This window comes from Argentina silus, assembly GCF_951799395.1.
Source record: "Argentina silus genome assembly, chromosome: 5".
In the NCBI taxonomy this organism is placed as follows: domain Eukaryota; kingdom Metazoa; phylum Chordata; class Actinopteri; order Argentiniformes; family Argentinidae; genus Argentina; species Argentina silus.
In genome coordinates, this window is record NC_139659.1 from 13,050,554 (window position 1) to 13,067,409 (window position 16,856).

At 43.2% G+C, this 16,856-nt stretch overlaps 4 protein-coding genes across 4 annotated transcripts; 3 read left to right on the forward strand and 1 right to left on the reverse strand.

Moving 5' to 3' along the window:
- Window positions 1-385: 385 nt before the first annotated feature.
- vps29 (VPS29 retromer complex component) lies at window positions 386-3,418 on the forward strand. Its single transcript, XM_083669787.1, has 4 exons — window positions 386-443; window positions 2,076-2,267; window positions 2,895-3,130; window positions 3,282-3,418. The coding sequence occupies exons 1-4, from the start codon at window positions 441-443 to the stop codon at window positions 3,397-3,399; spliced, it is 549 nt and encodes a 182-aa protein (XP_083525913.1). The 5' UTR covers window positions 386-440; the 3' UTR covers window positions 3,400-3,418.
- Window positions 3,419-6,339: 2,921 nt separating this feature from the next.
- Window positions 6,340-9,534, forward strand: gpn3 (GPN-loop GTPase 3). Its single transcript, XM_083669387.1, has 8 exons — window positions 6,340-6,569; window positions 6,963-7,071; window positions 7,365-7,532; window positions 7,957-8,081; window positions 8,289-8,404; window positions 8,606-8,699; window positions 8,899-9,027; window positions 9,140-9,534. Exons 1-8 carry the CDS (start codon window positions 6,522-6,524, stop codon window positions 9,194-9,196), a joined length of 846 nt encoding a protein of 281 aa, XP_083525513.1. The 5' UTR covers window positions 6,340-6,521; the 3' UTR covers window positions 9,197-9,534.
- An 86-nt stretch (window positions 9,535-9,620) lies between these two features.
- Window positions 9,621-12,428, forward strand: arpc3 (actin related protein 2/3 complex, subunit 3). The gene is made up of 7 exons (XM_083669388.1): window positions 9,621-9,717; window positions 10,026-10,125; window positions 10,505-10,581; window positions 11,045-11,113; window positions 11,328-11,454; window positions 11,745-11,839; window positions 12,122-12,428. Exons 1-7 carry the CDS (start codon window positions 9,712-9,714, stop codon window positions 12,182-12,184), a joined length of 537 nt encoding a protein of 178 aa, XP_083525514.1. The 5' UTR covers window positions 9,621-9,711; the 3' UTR covers window positions 12,185-12,428.
- Window positions 12,429-12,711: 283 nt separating this feature from the next.
- On the reverse strand, window positions 12,712-16,419 carry ube2g1b (ubiquitin-conjugating enzyme E2G 1b). Its single transcript, XM_083670440.1, has 6 exons — window positions 16,218-16,419; window positions 15,613-15,715; window positions 15,401-15,498; window positions 14,851-15,029; window positions 14,473-14,587; window positions 12,712-14,205 (listed from the first exon to the last, which is right to left on the reverse strand). The coding sequence occupies exons 1-5, from the start codon at window positions 16,258-16,260 to the stop codon at window positions 14,501-14,503; spliced, it is 510 nt and encodes a 169-aa protein (XP_083526566.1). The 5' UTR covers window positions 16,261-16,419; the 3' UTR covers window positions 12,712-14,205; window positions 14,473-14,500.
- Between the last annotated feature and the right edge of the window lie 437 nt (window positions 16,420-16,856).

Consider the following 16,856-nt stretch of genomic DNA (forward strand, 5'->3'; position numbering starts at 1 on the left):
TAAAAAAAAAAAAAAAAAAATCACCTTGATTTATAGTGTCATTGTCACATGATGATTTGATGTTTTAGAAATGGTGACTTCAAGTTTCTGGTATGTCAGTTGACTTTTAGCAGAAACAGTAGGCTTACTTGCTGGCTAACAGTCCCTTTATGAACAAGATGAGGCTTGAGAACGACTTGCAGTTGTAAGATTCGGCAAGCAACATGAACTCAGTGAAAGTGGTCCTGTCTGCCCTGGGTCGTCAAAAAAATGACAGAGCAGATGAAGAAGATGCGAAGAATCCCTATCGAACGAAGGCTTCGCTCCTTGGGTCCTACATTGGAATCCGTAGAAATTACTCGCCATTCATTGGCTGTGGGCGTTACGTTGTGACTACGTGCATTACGTTTCCGTGCGTCGTAGTCGCTTCCTGGAGCCAGGCAGATACAGCAAAATAGAAGATGGTAAGCCCGAAACACCGTCAATTCTCTATTTTGTAGCGTTCTCTTTATAACGGGGTGTTTTGTGAACTTCGCTTGCATGTTGGTGGTGAGGCTAGCTGCCTTGTTATGGAAAACTCCTTCTCTGGAAGCCTGTAGTTTGTACAGGATGTTGGTTAGCTGGCCCGAGATGGATGAACGATCACATGACAGCTGAAGAAGTGTTCAGACTACTGGACTGATCAGTAAATAAACCGAAAGCAACAAGCTGCAGCTATGCTCTCCACTCACCCTCTCCACCCGCACGGTGTCCTAGTATCAGTTGGTTATTATTTGTTCATTATCAATGCCTTTTTGTTATCTGTGTGATAAGGAGGAAACCGTAGCTTCAAGTTGCATGACTAGCTCGCTAGCTAACCAACCATAGTTGATGTTTACCAGACCAGACCATGGCCGGCCCCTGGCACCTGTCTAATCCCGGTACCATGATTCACTCTCTCACGCCTCAGTGTCGATCACTAACCAGCAACCTTTAGCCTGCCATTGTGTCACCTAACGTTTCTTATGTGTTTGGAATGCCTAATTACTTAATCCATCCACTTTTAATTTCTAATTTCAGTTTTCCTTCTTGTCCCATCTGTTTTTCTTTCTTTTCTCTCCCCCCCCAAAAAAATCTTTTATCACGCCTCATCCTGACATCTTCACACACATCCTACTTCCCACGTCCCTCACCCCCACGTCCCTCCCTTCCTCCCTCCCCCCCGCCTCGTCTCCAATCAACCACTGCGTTGTATTCAGGCTGGTCACCGGGTAAGTTCCCCGCTCTCTGTGTTGGACCCTGTCCTCTGCCTGTTCTCCTCACCCTGCTTGTGGAGGCTTGTCTTGCACTCTAATGGTGGTGGGTGGCTGTCATGGTAACACTGCACTGTCAGGGCTGCAGATTCACAGTGAGGGTGTATTTCTCTGCTTGGAACACTTGTGAGGATGGTAACAAAGTCTTTACTGCATTTCTATTATTTACTAGCTCACCCACACATGTGCACACAAAGACACTCTGCACACACTATGTTCAAATTAGTTAGTGAATGAGTCTTAGTGTTTCACAGTTTGTGATCTGTAGTGTTGGATACCTTGTGTGTTGGTGGTTTGATGGTGAATTAGGCGAACCCTTCTAGTGTCTCCTGTTATTGAGTGTCCCAATCCATTTGTGTCTCCTTTATATTATTCTAATTTTAGACTTGTAAAAACTTTGTATTATTTCATTGCTCATAGACATGACTATTTTACTATTTTTCTTTATGATACAATCTAATCCTAGCTGCTGTTCTGTAGCGTATACGAGAGGCACAGTTTGGATTCAGCCACTCAGTCCCTGGAGACCCTGGTTCACTCACCCCCACTGTTCTCTTATGTACCAGTTTAATTTCAATTCAGGCTACACAGTAGAAGAGAAACAAGTGGAATGTTGGTTAGATTACATGAAAGAAACAGGCTATGCTATTTCTATGCCATTGTTCAAATGATGGTCCAAAATCAAATCAGCTGACTCTTGTTTATCTAAAAGGAGGCTGATTCAATTAGGCCTAATTCTGGCTCAGACAAACTCTATCCTTTATTCATTGCTAACCCAAGCCTCTGTGAACTGTGCGCTGCCAGTTGGTCCTGGTGTTAGGTGACCTGCACATTCCCCACCGATGCAACACCCTCCCAGCCAAGTTCAAGAAACTGCTGGTGCCAGGCAAGATCCAGCACATCCTCTGTACAGGCAACCTCTGCACCAAGGAGAGCTATGACTACCTGAAGACTCTGGCTGGGGACGTCCACATTGTCAGAGGAGACTTTGACGAGGTCATTATCCACCTTGCTCTCTTTATTATAGAATTATTACATGTCTCACTACCTATATCTGATCTGTTGATACTATAGACCAAATGATTCAGACACAAATCACTATTTCACCCTTGAGCATTGACCAATACCAACAACTAGCTGGGGCTAACCTTCCTGTTTCACCTGGAAGTTAGTGAGCTCTGCTTCCTGGCCGGGCCTAGAAATGCAATCTAGCAGTACTAAATGCTACTCCTCCTTAGACATGCATGTGACTGGCTATAGAAGAAGAAATAGTCCTATGGGTTATGAGAAGGTCCATTGGGCATGACCATCAAAACAGTGGATGTTTGTTTATTTTCATTTGAATCTAATCTAAATGTTCTAGTTTTATTTGTCACGTACATCGCATACAGCTGTAATTGATTGCTTTGGAATCTTGCTCCTCGTACAACAATCAACAAATCAGCAATACAACAGTGACAGTAGTAGTGCTTAAGGGTGTAGTGTCAGTAGCAGCAGTAATGACTGTAATAATAATAACAATAGTAATACAATGTCAAGCAGCAATAATTTACAGTATTAGTGCAAAGGTGCAATGAATGAAGTAGCAATAATTGTCAGATTCCTTCCTTCTCTGTCCTCCAGAACCTAAACTACCCGGAGCAGAAGGTGGTGACGGTGGGACAGTTTAAAATCGGCCTGATCCACGGGCACCAGGTGATCCCCTGGGGAGACATGGCCAGCCTGGCGCTGCTGCAGAGGCAGCTGGACGTCGACATCCTCATCTCTGGACACACGCACAAGTTTGAGGCCTTCGAGAACGAGAACAAGTTCTACATCAACCCTGGCTCGGCCACCGGAGCCTACAACCCCCTGGAGAGGTATGGAGGAAGATGGAGTTGTTCATTTGATATTTACCTCTACGTTTCAGACATTTAACAAAAGCTCTGGTCCATAGTGGCCTGCTTAGTTCATAATAGGTTGTATGACTAGTGTGACATATAATCTTGATAAACCGATCTTTCTTTTCAGCAACATCATCCCATCATTTGTATTGATGGACATCCAAGCATCCACGGTGGTCACGTACGTCTATCAGCTCATCGGAGATGATGTCAAAGTGGAGAGAATCGAATACAAGAAATCCTAAGTCCAGTCCAGTGCAAGAGGGGAGGGAGGGAGGGAGGGAGGGAGGGAGGGAGGGAGGGTGGGAGGGAGGGAGGGGTGAGGCAGGGGCGCTGTCGTTCACTATGTGTATCATTTCATTCCTTTTTCCCTGCAGCTCCATCATCGTCACCACAATGCTAATGCTGTACCATAACTGTCTGCTAACTTAACAATGAAATGTATAATATCCTTTATATGTCATCAGCATTTGCTTGTGATTGACCTAACATCGAGTGTATGTAGAGAATGCAATAATGTCACATGAATTTGCAAAATGTCATTAAAGAAATATTTGGTGCCACTTTTTTTTTTATTTTTTACTTATTGTCATGTAAATTTCCCTTTACGTACAGTACATGTAGCTCCAGGCCTTTAGTACGTTATTAGTTTACCTTCTTTCACTCATTTTCCAATTTCCCCATAATAAAATCCTATTTTACTCTCACTCACTTGTTCTTATTACATAACAATAAATCACGATTGTTAATGATACAATGTTTTCAAAGGTGTAGCAGACCAATAACCTAATTCAAGTCACTATTTATAAAATCACTGTGACATGCGAAGGAGCCAGGAGTATTTCCAGGCATTAGGGTGTCATACAGTATGGGAGAACATGTCCCCGTCCCGTCCCCCATGGACAGTGAGCTCATGCAATCGCTCAGAGAGTTGTCAGCCATCTCTTCCAAGTCAAGGTCATCCTCCCGAGGTTTGGACCCTGACAACAAAAGGTGTAAATATGAGCTGAAAATGAACCGAGAAGTTTTGGAATCTTGCTCCTCGTTCAACAACAATCACAACAATCAACAAATCAGCAATATAATATAGTAATAATAAAACACCCTGACAACAAAAGGCGTAGATATGAGCTGAAAATTAACCGAGAATTAACAACTGCCCAATAGACTAAAGCTTCTTTACAACCTGAGACGTACTTCTTGTGCGGGGGGACACTTCTGCCCTGTGTTTTTTGGTCTTTCTGTCTTTTGATGGTGAGGTACCAGTTGAATTCCTGTAGTATTCGGCACAGACAAAAATGATTCAAACATGATGTCTGATATTTCTTTCCTCCTGGAGCCTCTTTTTTTTTTCTTTTTTTTTTAAGTTAAAAGCAATATCACTCTACCTCATTGTCTGATTGGGGATTTTTGGTAGAATGGTTTTCCCAGAATGCTTTGCACTGATGCGTCTCTGTCCCCTTGGCATGGTCCTGTTGGGAACTTTGGACTGTTTCTCACTCTCCTCATTTAGATATAGTGTTGATCCAACTTCAGGACTCATTACTAGATTCCTGTCCCTGACAGAGTTGAGGCCTTCAAACAGAAATAGCGTGAAAATCATATGGACACCTCTTATTAATGTATATAAGGCATGGGAGCATACTGCATATGGACCAATGGAACAGCATACCCATTGAAAGATGTGTTTATGTATGTGTTTATGTACGAGGACTTTAATACCTGTGCTGATGCACCTGTGTAGAATGTTGAGGTAATGCTGATGCATGAGTTTACGCACGTGGTCTGTGCTGGAGGCATCCGCAATGGTGTACAGATAACGCTTCTGCCCTGGTGTCAGCCCTGAGTGCTAGGAGAGGAACAGGGATACAGGATAGGGTTGCACATCTGACATCACACTATAGCACCAGGGGGAACATCTGAAATGCAACAGATGTGGCTCTCAGGAGGGAGTGTGATTTAACAAGAGCAGAATGCGACCTATTGTGTGCGACAGTCTTTTCTCCTGGACGCACCTGTAGGAAAGGGGCCCCAGCCATCGTCCTGGGAATCTGTATGGTTTGTATGTGTTGGATCTTTGGTGTCTGCCCTGCCGTTGCAGTTCTCTGGATTCTCGTCCCATTGTCAAGGTTCACATTGACCAATGCTGCACAGACAGGACATGAAATAAAAATTCAGACTTCAACTGATTAATGACTAGGTCAAGTCTATCAATTATCTCCCCCAAATGTAGTTTTCATCACCCTTTCTCAAAGGTAATGTCATAGCACTTGATTATCTATGAGTTGATGACAAATTGGGACATTTCATGACAGAATATAGGTTAACGGCCCCTTATAGCCTAAATGAGAACACAGCACAATGGAGCTGTCTTCTTGTTCCAACCGATGTCTCCAGACCAATCTCAGGTGTAGTGTTTCCTCTGATTAAGGCACGCCACAGAGTGTCCTCAGGTTGCAATCTACATACCATATTGAAAGCAATGTTGTTGTTTTTCTAAAAATATATATTTATCTTGAAGCGTATGAACTTACCCCTCTTTGACTGATGTGCAGACCTGCAATGCAAATCAGTTCATTTTTATTTGATTGATCAAAGAAGTCCTTTTCATTGAATCCCATTTAATGATTTGATTACATGATGATGACTTTAGAATCATAATTACAGCAAGACCTAGACACTTTAATTCATCCGACATGATGTGGAAATTGTTCTTGCAACAAAATAAGGAGGCCAAACAAAAACGTGGAAAACGTTGGAAAAATTGGAAAACGTTCAATTCAAATACTTGTCCAACATGTTTGAAACACAGGTAGACGAACACAATGTCAGGCAAGACCATTGCAACGAGTGACAGTGAGTGATGCATGTTTACCTTGATGGCAAGAAGACACTCCTACCCTGTTGCATCCGATGCGCTCTGTTGCCTTGGGCATTTTCAACAAATGTCACTTGCTTTTTCATGGGCCAAGTCAGTGACACACCAAGAAACACCTAAGCCTATACCAATTATAATATTGACTATAACCGCATATACAGAAATACAGCTTGCCTGCCGAATTCAGCACAGACTAGGGTCCGCAGATAGATAGTAATCTACCGAAGTCCTTCGAGAACTACATTTCTCTAGGAACGACAGCCCAATTGGCCCAATTCACTATCCGTAGTTTACGGTTGTGCGCGAAACGAGCAAGCATGTTGTTAGCGGTGAACTGCGCCACGATTTACTGACAGGAGGGGATGCCGAAGTACAGGAGATGGTGTAGCCGACTTTTCTAGACAAACCCATCAGGCGACGTCTTATTGTTTCGGAGAGTTCATCCTCTGTGGTTTAAGTCATCGTATTGTCTGGGACGGGAGTGTTAAAATGCCTCGTTACGCACAACTGGTGATGGGCCCAGCGGGAAGTGGAAAGGTTGGTGGTAGTAGCCGACTAGCCTGCTAGCTATCCATGCCATCAGCTATCCAGTCTGGTGGTGCTGAAATGCTATCGCTAAACCTCAAAGCACTTTGAGTATGTGCTCAAAGTGTCAGCTAGCTAGCTTTCTTCTTTGCTTGCTGAATCCAACAAATGCAATGTGGCTTTTACAGCTAAACAGACTAACAACACTTGACTTGCTTGCACGCTAAAGACCAGCACAAGTGTCAGTTTTGACATTCCAAGATCTTATGATTTTCTTTCTCACACTTATTTGTTCTCATTATTTTCACATACTAGCTCATCCATGCATGTTTGTGACTTTTGTTCAAACCAGTTCTGTTTGTTTCGTAGCTAATACTTGTATCTTCCTCCTACCCCCCATATCAGAGTACCTACTGCTCTACCCTGATCAAGCATGCTGAAGCCATCAACCGCTCAGTACAGGTGGTCAACCTGGACCCAGCAGCTGAACACTTTGATTATCCGGTCATGGCAGGTGAGAAACCCCAGGCACATTTCATCAGCTGGGTCATACAGGACAAAATGACACTTCTGTCTGTTCATTAGTAATGTCCTGGGGTGATCTAGCATCATGGCCTATAGTGCACACATATGCCCATGTTGGCATGGGTTCCGGCCCATGCCCTGCTGACATACCCTCTCCTCCTTAATTTAGTCTATCTTCACTGTCTCTATCCAATAAAAAATATAAGAGTGGGACTGCCCCACTCCAAAAATTATCTTAAAAGAGAAAAGAAAGGTCCTGACAGGCAGTTTTCCCGTCCTCAGACATCAGAGAGCTGATCATGGTGGATGATGTGATGGAGGATGACTCCATGCGGTTCGGCCCTAACGGAGGACTAGTTTTCTGCATGGAGTACTTCGCCAACAACTTTGATTGGCTGGAGGAAAGCCTGGGTCATGTGGAGGATGACTACATCCTGTTTGACTGTCCTGGTAAGGTTCTGTTTGACTGCCCTGGTAAGGTTCTGTTTGACTGTCCTGGTAAGGTTCTGTTTGACTGCCCTGGTAAGGTTCTGTTTGACTGTCCTGGTAAGGTTCTGTTTGACTGCCCTGGTAAGGTTCTGTTTGACTGTCCTGGTAAGGTTCTGTTTGACTGCCCTGGTAAGGTTCTAGTAAAAGAGGGGGATGAGTATGGACGATCAATGATGATGATTACAGTGACAGTCTGACTGGTTCTAGTGAAGCACATGGTTGGTAATGGTTGATGTAATGGTGAGGATGATGATGATGTTTGTGGTGGAAATTATGGTATTGATGATGATGATTGTGGTGGAAATGATGAGGACGGCGATGATGATGAGGATGAGGACGACGAGGACAACAAGGTTGACCCTGTCTGTGTCTGTGATGTCTGCAGGTCAGATAGAGCTGTACACACACCTCCCTGTGATGAGGCAGCTGGTGGACCAGCTCCAGCAGTGGGAGTTCCGTGTGTGTGGCGTCTTTCTGGTCGATTCTCAGTTCATGGTGGAGACCTTCAAGGTAACAAACAAGATGGCCGCCGTCTCTGATGTCAACCATCTTGACTTCATTCCTTCAGGCCCTGTCACACACAGCTCTTCACTCGCTGTCTCAATACATAATGATACGAGACCAGTTAATTACAATGTAATAACTGTAAGTATTATCTGAGGGATTTTCAGATGCCAGTTCAATTATGATGAGCTCTTGCTTTGTCTCCCTTCCCAGTTCATCTCGGGTGTCATGGCTGCTTTGAGTGCCATGGTGTCCTTGGAGATCCCTTCGGTCAACATTATGACCAAAATTGACCTACTCGGTCCCAACGCCAAGAAGGAAATAGAAAAGTATGTGCCAGATGGGATATAATCCCTCCTATTATGTATGTGTGTGTGCGTGTGCACGTAATTGCATGTGTCTGAATGCATGTGTTCCTAGGGTTGGATGGGTGTCTTTTCTGTGTGTTGGATTGCCTCATCTCTAGCTCATATATGCTAAGCAGTTCTGTTTTGGCTGGCGCTGAGGGATCTTGCTCTCTCTCCATACAGGTACTTGGACCCAGACATGTATTCGTTGATGCAGGACAATTGCTCCCACAGGAGCAAGAAGTTCAAGAAGCTGACTGAGGCCATCGTTGGACTGGTAAGATCACGCCGTGTTCAGACCCTGTTAACCTCTTAAGCCGGACTGTTAACCTCTTATTTCTTTATTGATCTGTGCGGGTAACTTCCTAATGCGTTACAGAAGTTCATAGAATTACCAACACAACAACAATGGCAAACCAAGTGTCAACGCTAGAACCCTTGAAAAAATCACATTGAAAATGTTCTTGCTCTCCCAGATTGATGACTATAGCATGGTGAGGTTCCTGCCCTTCGACCGCACAGATGAGGAAGGCATCAACATTGTGCTGCAGCACATCGACTTCTCCATACAGTACGGAGAAGACCTGGAGTTCAAGGAGCCAAAGGTGAAAACTGCACTGTCTCCTTGTGGACCGAAAGTTGTGCCTGGAGCCTTGCACACACAACTCAATATTATAACAGTCGTCCCACTCACTTTCCTTGTCCTTCTCTCTCCAGGAGACTGAGGAAGGGGAACCGAGCAACACAAACTACGACGAGTTCTTTCAGGGCTGAGGAATGACAGGAAGGGGGGCTCTGCCAAGAAAAAAAGCAGATACTCCCACTTTGACAAGGACATTTGAGAATCAAAGGGAAGCGCTCCGTGCAGATTTCAAATATCATGCCTTGACATTGAATGTTATTTATTCCTAATCCTAGAATAATTATTTGTCCATTTGTGATGTTTTTAAGATGCATTATTTATCATTTTCCGTTACGTTTCCTCACTCAGTGACAACCAGGATATTTGTTTTACTTAATTTCACCAGAACTCTATTGCCACAATTGAAAAAAGCTATTTTCTCAATAAAAATAAATAAAAATATTTTGTCAATAAAACTTGGAAAACAATGTCAAGCTGTCAGCTCTGAGAATGGTGTTTGTATGTCGCCACCCTGTGGACAACACTACACACAACATCTGTCCATTTCCTGTAAATTCTGTTGGGTGGGACAAGCAGGAAGCAGCGTCCTGCAACGCTGACATATTTTTTTTTTGCTGGGCTGAAAGATTGGTATTTATCATTCAAAATGCCGGTAAGTGGAACCTACTTTTGTCACAATGTCCCAATGTATTCACCTCTATAATATGTATACGTTAAAATGTGATTATTTGTCTGACAAATGAGCGTCTAGCTATCTTAATACATCGCGCTAGCCAGATAGCTAGCTAACAAATTGATGGTGGTACTTCTGGCTTGCTGCTTATGTTGTGGTGATGACAGCTAACGAGCAATCTCATCCATAGCTGGGTCTTCTCGTAGTGTATCTCGTCAGTTAAAAAGACCATTGTCTGATAAAAAGATCATCAGTATGAAAGCCCTCAACTTCTTCTGTCTCCGCAGGCATATCACTCAGGCCTGATGGATTCTGACACCAAAATGGTGGGGAATATGGCTATGCTTCCCCTCAAAACCCAGTTCAAGGGCCCTGCACCGAAAGAGAGTAAGTCACAGAACTTGAAAATGTGTATGAATATTGGGGGAAAAAATGCCTTCATAAAGACCGAATGTGGTTTCGCATAGCCGCTCCTACCCATTCATCATAGAATTGACTAAATGTCCCGGACTGCAAGATGATGGCATACAAACCCTTAAGTGAGATACCACATATTTGGATTGATATCCATTATCGAACCTGCATTTGCTGTCAGATTCTCTGTCATTACATTTCTGTCTCACTCTGTGGTTAATGCATCTTGCTTCCTTATTTGGTGTTATCATAAGTCTGTGAAGTCATCACCCTCTTAATTTTGAAGAACTTGACCAGCATCCTCTAAAAAACGACTGTAGAGTGTAAACGACTCTCTTCCTTCTCGTTCCAGCCAAAGACTCAGACATAATTGACGAGGCCATCTACTACTTCAAAGCCAACGTCTTCTTTAAGAATTACGAAATCAAGGTATGGAACATTTGATTATTTGATTATCAGACGGTTTATTCAAATGTTTATTGAAAAAGGTGAATGTATGGCATAACTGCTCTGTGGTATATACTACATACATACTGCCTATGTTGCCCTAATTGTGTGCTCTGTTAAGTAGACTATATTTCAGGGAATGGAATGCTCCTGAGCAGCCCCTCCCTCCCCCTTTAGACCTCTTCCTAGAGGTTTGCCTCTGGTTTTCCGACATGTCTCAGCAACCTGTCTGAAGATTGCCCTTGGCTATACAGTCTTCCCATAGTTCTGCTTCACAGCTCTCTGCCCTGACTGGAACTAGGCTCTGCTCTTGTAGATCTGTAGACATATCTGGAAATGATGTGTGCAACCCCCAGACAACAGATTGATACTGAGGTTTAGGCTGTCTTGATGTTTTGGTGTATCCCAGGAATTCACAAGTTACTGTATTTGTTTGTGTTTTCAGAACGAGGCAGACAGGACATTGATTTACGTCACCCTGTACATCTCTGAATGCCTAAAGAAGCTACAGAAGGTAACTGCATCTGATTAATTACCAACGTACATTTCCGATTTAACGGTTAAAATGACTGAAAGGCCAAGTTTTGCGCTCCTTCAGTAATGTGATATGGGCCCAATTTGAATACTTGGAAATATACCAATTTGAAATTGTATCCCTCCCTCCTCCATAGGGTTGTTTTGTATGGCTAACTTCACAACCCCTGCATTTCTGGTTCTTGTGTTTCCAGTGCAGCTCCAGAGGCCAGGGAGAGAAGGAGATGTACACTCTTGGCATCACTAACTTCCCCATCCCCGGAGAGCCTGGCTTCCCCCTGAACGCCATGTACGCCAAGCCCAGCAACAAGCAGGAAGAGGGTAAGGACCAGGACTATGATATGTCTTCAAGACGAGGTGTGGGGACTGGGGAGAGGGGTTTAAAATCATCCCTTTTTGGGCCTTATCAACGGCAGCAGGTGTGACGGCACCTCGGCTCATTTCCTATGTTTCCTCACATTAAAGTACTGTTGAGTAGAGAAGGGACTGAAGGTCCTGATGTGTTGCACTCATGAACGACATTGTTATTTAGCTGTTTATGGCTGCTCAGTTAGCAGTAATTTGTTTGGACAGATGTATCTGATGTTGTTGATCTGATGTTCCCCTGTCAGAGTCCATGAGGGCGTACCTGCAGCAGGTCCGCCAGGAGACGGGTCTGAGGCTGTGTGACCGTGTGTTTGACCCCCAGACAGACAAGCCAAGCAAGGTGAGACGTCAAACCTCTTTATAACTTACTTATACATCTCCCTACCTGTCAGATCTCATGTGAGGGTGAAACAGACGTTGTTGCAAACAGTCGCCCCGCAATTCGACTTGCTCCGACTGAGCCTCGAACTTGCGACCTCTGGCTTGCCAACACACGTGACCGTCTCCTCAAATACCTGATGTAAACCAGCTGCCCTATCGAAAAGCTAGCAATTTGACAGTGTGGCTGTTGTGAGGGTATTTGAGCTTGGGTTTAACTCAGACTGTGACTTCTTTTTTTCAGTGGTGGGTGTGCTTCACCAAGAAACAGTTCATGAACAAAAGCCTGTCGGCTCCTGGACAGTAGATGACTCAGGACTACCAGTAGTTATTCTACTAATGCAAGGAAGCTGAATCGAAGCTAATTCTAGGATTCGGAAGATGCTTTTTTTTTTTGTGTTGTCATGTTTTTCCCCCTTTTTTGTGCCTCCGCTTTTGTGTGGCTAAGATGATTTTATACTGAATAAGAACGTGGACATAACATTGTTATCCGACTGTTTCAATGATCATGTTAAGCTGGTGCTTAATACATTAAATCAACAATTAAAGTATGTTGCCTTTCTTTCTTTCTTTCTTACTGCACCTCACAATCAATAAGTATATGGAGAGTGAAGCCAATGTTGAAATGTTGGCTCTTCACTCCAGCAACTTGGATTTGATACTTCGATAAATAAAAATGAGGCAAACATAAATTGTCACCTTGAATTCATGGGTGTTATGAATCTTGGAGGTATATTATGTTCCAAATTTGTCCAAAATACTAAAGGTGGACACAGTATGCCTTGATGTATAATGAGCATTATGTACAATGAGCAAGGACATGGGCAATTCTTTCAAAAACTTTATTGGGCACACAAGTCATACACAGCAATTGTGGGTGAAAACACTTAGATTCGCTAACAAAATGTGATGAGAATTGTCTGCAGTTTTACAACTCCTAATGCCAACCAGGAAAATCCACACAGGTGAAGGGGTCAATACTGAGGACCACTGTCAGTCATATGAGCTAAAGAGCTTTTATTGCTTGTTTTAATAATTCATCACCATTTTGATCTATCCTGAATAATAATACTACGACCCTGACTAGAAGCAACCCATAGCCCATTCTTGCTGGACACTTGCGTAGATCTGAAAGGTTCAAGAAATATGGTGGTAGCTCCACCTTACTGATCCAAACCTTTCTGATTTGTGTCCAGGGACTAGGGATTGCATCTAGACAGGGTGTTCCACACATGGACCTCCTCTGGGGATTTCTTAACCACTTGCACAGGAGAAAATGACAACATAACTGTGGGCTTTTCTAAAAAATATTTTCATCACCTCATTGATCACACCATCAATACAGAGATAAAACAACAGACAAAATGGCTGAAGTCATTTGAATGAAATGGGATACATTTTCTCTCTGTACATGTTTATGGTATGCTATGCTAACATTAGAACTCAAGTCACAAGTCAAAAAAATTACATATAGGACAGAACTATACTGAACATGTCAGAAGTGTGCTTCCTGGAAAAGCAACCCTAAGAGGAAGTCAAGACTACAACAGGAAGGAGACTCAAATGCACAAACTAATACTTAAAGGGAAAACACAAAAGACAAATCATTTGATATCTATGATACACAGTAGTACATATTTACACACAAAAAATACAATTTTAGAGCTGAGATCTTTATTACAAAAAATATTCTCTGTCCCTCATGCTAATAATCGTAGTTTCTTTTTTTTGGTTTATTAATTTTCTTGATCAAAAAACTGAAGAAACGCAACCTGGCGCAGACGTTGACATCACCGGAGACGGTTTCCTTCGCTTACAGGGAAACAACTTAAGGCAGCAGAGTGTGTTGACCCCTTTTGAGAGAAAGGACTTTGCAGAACACTTGGGGTGGGGGATGGGGGAGACGGGGGTTCCAGAGGTAAAGAACGGGGACTAGGAAAGCTATTGTTGGTCTGCTATAATCCCCTCAATGACCACAATTGCGTCAAACTCCAAAAATTGCATAAGAGACAATAGTTCTAGGGTAGATGGCTCAGAGGCAGGTTAAAAATAAAGAGTAATAAGCGCATCAAAACAAACCAAAAGAGACATGCATCCTGGGTTGTCGTAATCATCATCATCTAAATAAATAAGCCGGAGTGGGAACGCGTTATGGTGAGGAAACTGGGCAGAACCGTGAGGGGACGTTTTTCTCCGGGAAGAAATCTGTTGATCCTATTTACATTGTGAAAAGAAAAAAGGCTTTTTATTCCATAACCCCCCTATGAGAAGAACACTGGTGCAAAAGTCTTTACTGAAGACATGATTTCATCCTCTGTTTGTTAGAAGCTGAAAAGCAAAATAAAAGAGCACAGTAAAACACCTTTAAATCTCACACATCGTGTGGTCACTGTACCAGCTATGCAAACCCAGTTAAAAGAAAAAAATAAATAAAATAATAAATATATATATATATATATATATTGCTTGTGTGAAATTTAGTATGGTTGTGAGACTGAACATAAAGCAGTATCAGGGTCAGTTTAAATGTGGACTGTGCGAATGTGAGAGACGCACATTTCTAGCTGAGAAGTGTCGATCCAGGCAGGTACTTACTTTGAGTCGTAGTGGTGAGAGAGAAGTCCTAGTCAAACGCCATCTCCTGACTCTTGCGTACACAGCGTGCCACTTTCCTCTTGAACTCTCCGCAGGGATCCTCCCTCCACTCTTTCTGCAGGGCACGACAACACAACAGCCGTACATCAAAACACTGGGCCTCACAACAGACCACCTGCTGGGATTAACCCTCACAATGAACACCCCTGTCCACCCTTGTGTCCCAATTCCCTCCACACTTTTCCATGAAGTGTGCACTTGTGCAGTCCCCAACATGGATTTAAAAAGCATAGAATCCCCTTGCATGTAGGGGAGGAGTGTGCAAACTTTTCTGGAAAAAGGGTGACGGAATTGGGACGTAGTGACGTCTGGGCTTACCGCTGCGTCCACATTGGCAGGGGAGTCACCGTTGGGGTCGGCCAGCATAGAGATGACACTGATCATGATAGTCTCTACGGTGTGGATGGGCAGCCAGCGCTCCTCAGGCTTCTCATAGCCAAACTTGTCCTCTCCAGGCTCGTGCAGGATAGAGATACACACGTCACCATTCTTTGCCACTGAAAAGAGAACATGGGGAGGGTGAGTAGAGGAATCATCATCACCTGAGCTGGCACACTGGTCATTAGTTCATGGAATATTTTGTCTTTAATTGTAGATATGGATTGTTTAACAATAGGATGGTCAATCAGCAAAAAAAAGAAAAAGAAAAAAAAAGTCATTGTTCAGTCCAGCCACATGGTGTTAAAACACACAATGGTCACCATTCACTTTGCAAACACTATACAATTGCTCTGCCTGCCGATCAAGTGTTACCCTTACAAAGGTCTACAGGGTCAGAGGTTACAGTTTAGTTTGGTTTATGAGGAGACTGACAACAGTGAGTGAGTGTGAGTGAGTGTGTGTGTGTGTGTAGCAGGGTCACTCTCACCATTGGGGTGCCAGAGCTCTGTAATGAACTTCATCTTTGGGGGTCTGTGAGGGTAGTCATGGGGAAAGATCAGGTATGCTTTGAAGAAACCTCCCTCGCTGCGAAGGACACAAAGTGAGACAATGAGCGTCAGAGAGGTGGTAATTACCTTAAGCAAGCATGGAGTGTTAGACACACAACAATGACAAGACAGTAAAATCACTCAGACTTACAACAGCGTATCTTGGGGTCCAATGACGACCACCTCCCACTGATAGATGTCATCATCATCTATAAGACCAGCAGAGAAGCCTTCCACTGGGTTCTTGTTGAGCTCTACAATTACAGGACACAGGGTTATAATACATAACTGACACTCTCCTCTATATAAGGCCCTAACAGATGTATTCTTGAGCAGACAAGGCAAGTTCAAAGGCATGACTAATATGCTAAATATAAAGAGCTCTGATAAATTGTCATTTCTCACACGATCTATAGCTATCCCCCCCCCCTCAAATCCTTTCGTCAATCTTAAACTAGGTAGACTTGACAAGATCAGGTGCGGTGTACCAGTGTGAACATGATCAGCTGTGACCAGACAGCGCGACTCACGCTGGCACCTTGTGCTACGTTAGGTAACATGCTACAATTTCACAGTGTATCAGCGAATTTGATCCTTTAACTCCTGTTAGCCAAATAATACAAAGACGCCAGAACGAGTACATAACAAGTGGACCACGAGTGGTCAGATTGCTAACTTTAAGATGTCATTTCTATTAGCAAGCTAAACTTCCTGGCGTCTAAATTTCGACTCGAGTTGGCTAGCTAGCTAGCTTACCTGCCAGTTGTTTCCGAAGCAGCAGTGATGATTGATCACTCATTTTATGTAATCTAGATAAGGGTAGGCCTAATGACAACAACAAGATATGCCACTAGTAAAAGAAAATACGGTAAATAAAAGGGAATTGAAAGAGATCTTCTACGTTTGGACAAGGCTGTCAACAACTCACAGTCACAGTGTGCTAGCTGACTAGCTAGCTAAATCCCAAACAACAGCGCATGCGTGCTGCTTCAACACTAGGCTAGCCACGGTCCCTTAGATCTGAGAGCATTGGATAGGTGTAAGCAACATGGAGAAATCTCAAACCAGCCAATCAGATGACAAATTTGACCTATCCTGTTTTCGCAGATCTACAGAAACTACAGAAATTGTTGGGAATTAAAAAATCCCATTAGGTCCTGCCATGAATATCAGCTGTATGCCATGAACGGCAGATGATGAATATTGTGTGATCCTCCTTCATTTAGATAGATGAGGATCATGCATTTTTTATTTGTTATTAGGTGGGCTTGCTTCAGCAAACTTTGTGGGCTTGCAAAGTCTTATTTTGGTAGTGGAAAAGGTTTAAATATGTTTCAATAGATAGATATCTAGATATCTAGGATGCCAGGGGTAGAGTGGGTAGAGAGTTGGTTG

What these genes read in the sequence shown, in the direction of transcription:
- vps29 (XM_083669787.1), top strand. An exon ending in TCAGAGGAGACTTTGACGAG is followed by an intron (nt 2,268 to 2,894) that starts GTCATTATCCAC and finishes TCTGTCCTCCAG; the next exon opens with AACCTAAACTACCCGGAGCA. An exon ending in GCCTACAACCCCCTGGAGAG is followed by an intron (nt 3,131 to 3,281) that starts GTATGGAGGAAG and finishes CTTTCTTTTCAG; the next exon opens with CAACATCATCCCATCATTTG.
- gpn3 (XM_083669387.1), top strand. Translation starts at nt 6,522, where the DNA reads ATGCCTCGTTACGCACAACTGGTGATGGGCCCAGCGGGAAGTGGAAAG. An exon ending in CATCCTGTTTGACTGTCCTG is followed by an intron (nt 7,533 to 7,956) that starts GTAAGGTTCTGT and finishes TGATGTCTGCAG; the next exon opens with GTCAGATAGAGCTGTACACA. An exon ending in TGGAGTTCAAGGAGCCAAAG is followed by an intron (nt 9,028 to 9,139) that starts GTGAAAACTGCA and finishes TTCTCTCTCCAG; the next exon opens with GAGACTGAGGAAGGGGAACC.
- arpc3 (XM_083669388.1), top strand. An exon ending in GGGCCCTGCACCGAAAGAGA is followed by an intron (nt 10,126 to 10,504) that starts GTAAGTCACAGA and finishes TTCTCGTTCCAG; the next exon opens with CCAAAGACTCAGACATAATT. An exon ending in AGACAGACAAGCCAAGCAAG is followed by an intron (nt 11,840 to 12,121) that starts GTGAGACGTCAA and finishes TCTTTTTTTCAG; the next exon opens with TGGTGGGTGTGCTTCACCAA.
- ube2g1b (XM_083670440.1), bottom strand. Translation starts at nt 16,260, where the DNA reads ATGAGTGATCAATCATCACTGCTGCTTCGGAAACAACTGGCAG. An exon ending in GCTTCGGAAACAACTGGCAG is followed by an intron (nt 15,716 to 16,217) that starts GTAAGCTAGCTA and finishes CTGTAATTGTAG; the next exon opens with AGCTCAACAAGAACCCAGTG. An exon ending in GGACCCCAAGATACGCTGTT is followed by an intron (nt 15,499 to 15,612) that starts GTAAGTCTGAGT and finishes TGTCCTTCGCAG; the next exon opens with CGAGGGAGGTTTCTTCAAAG.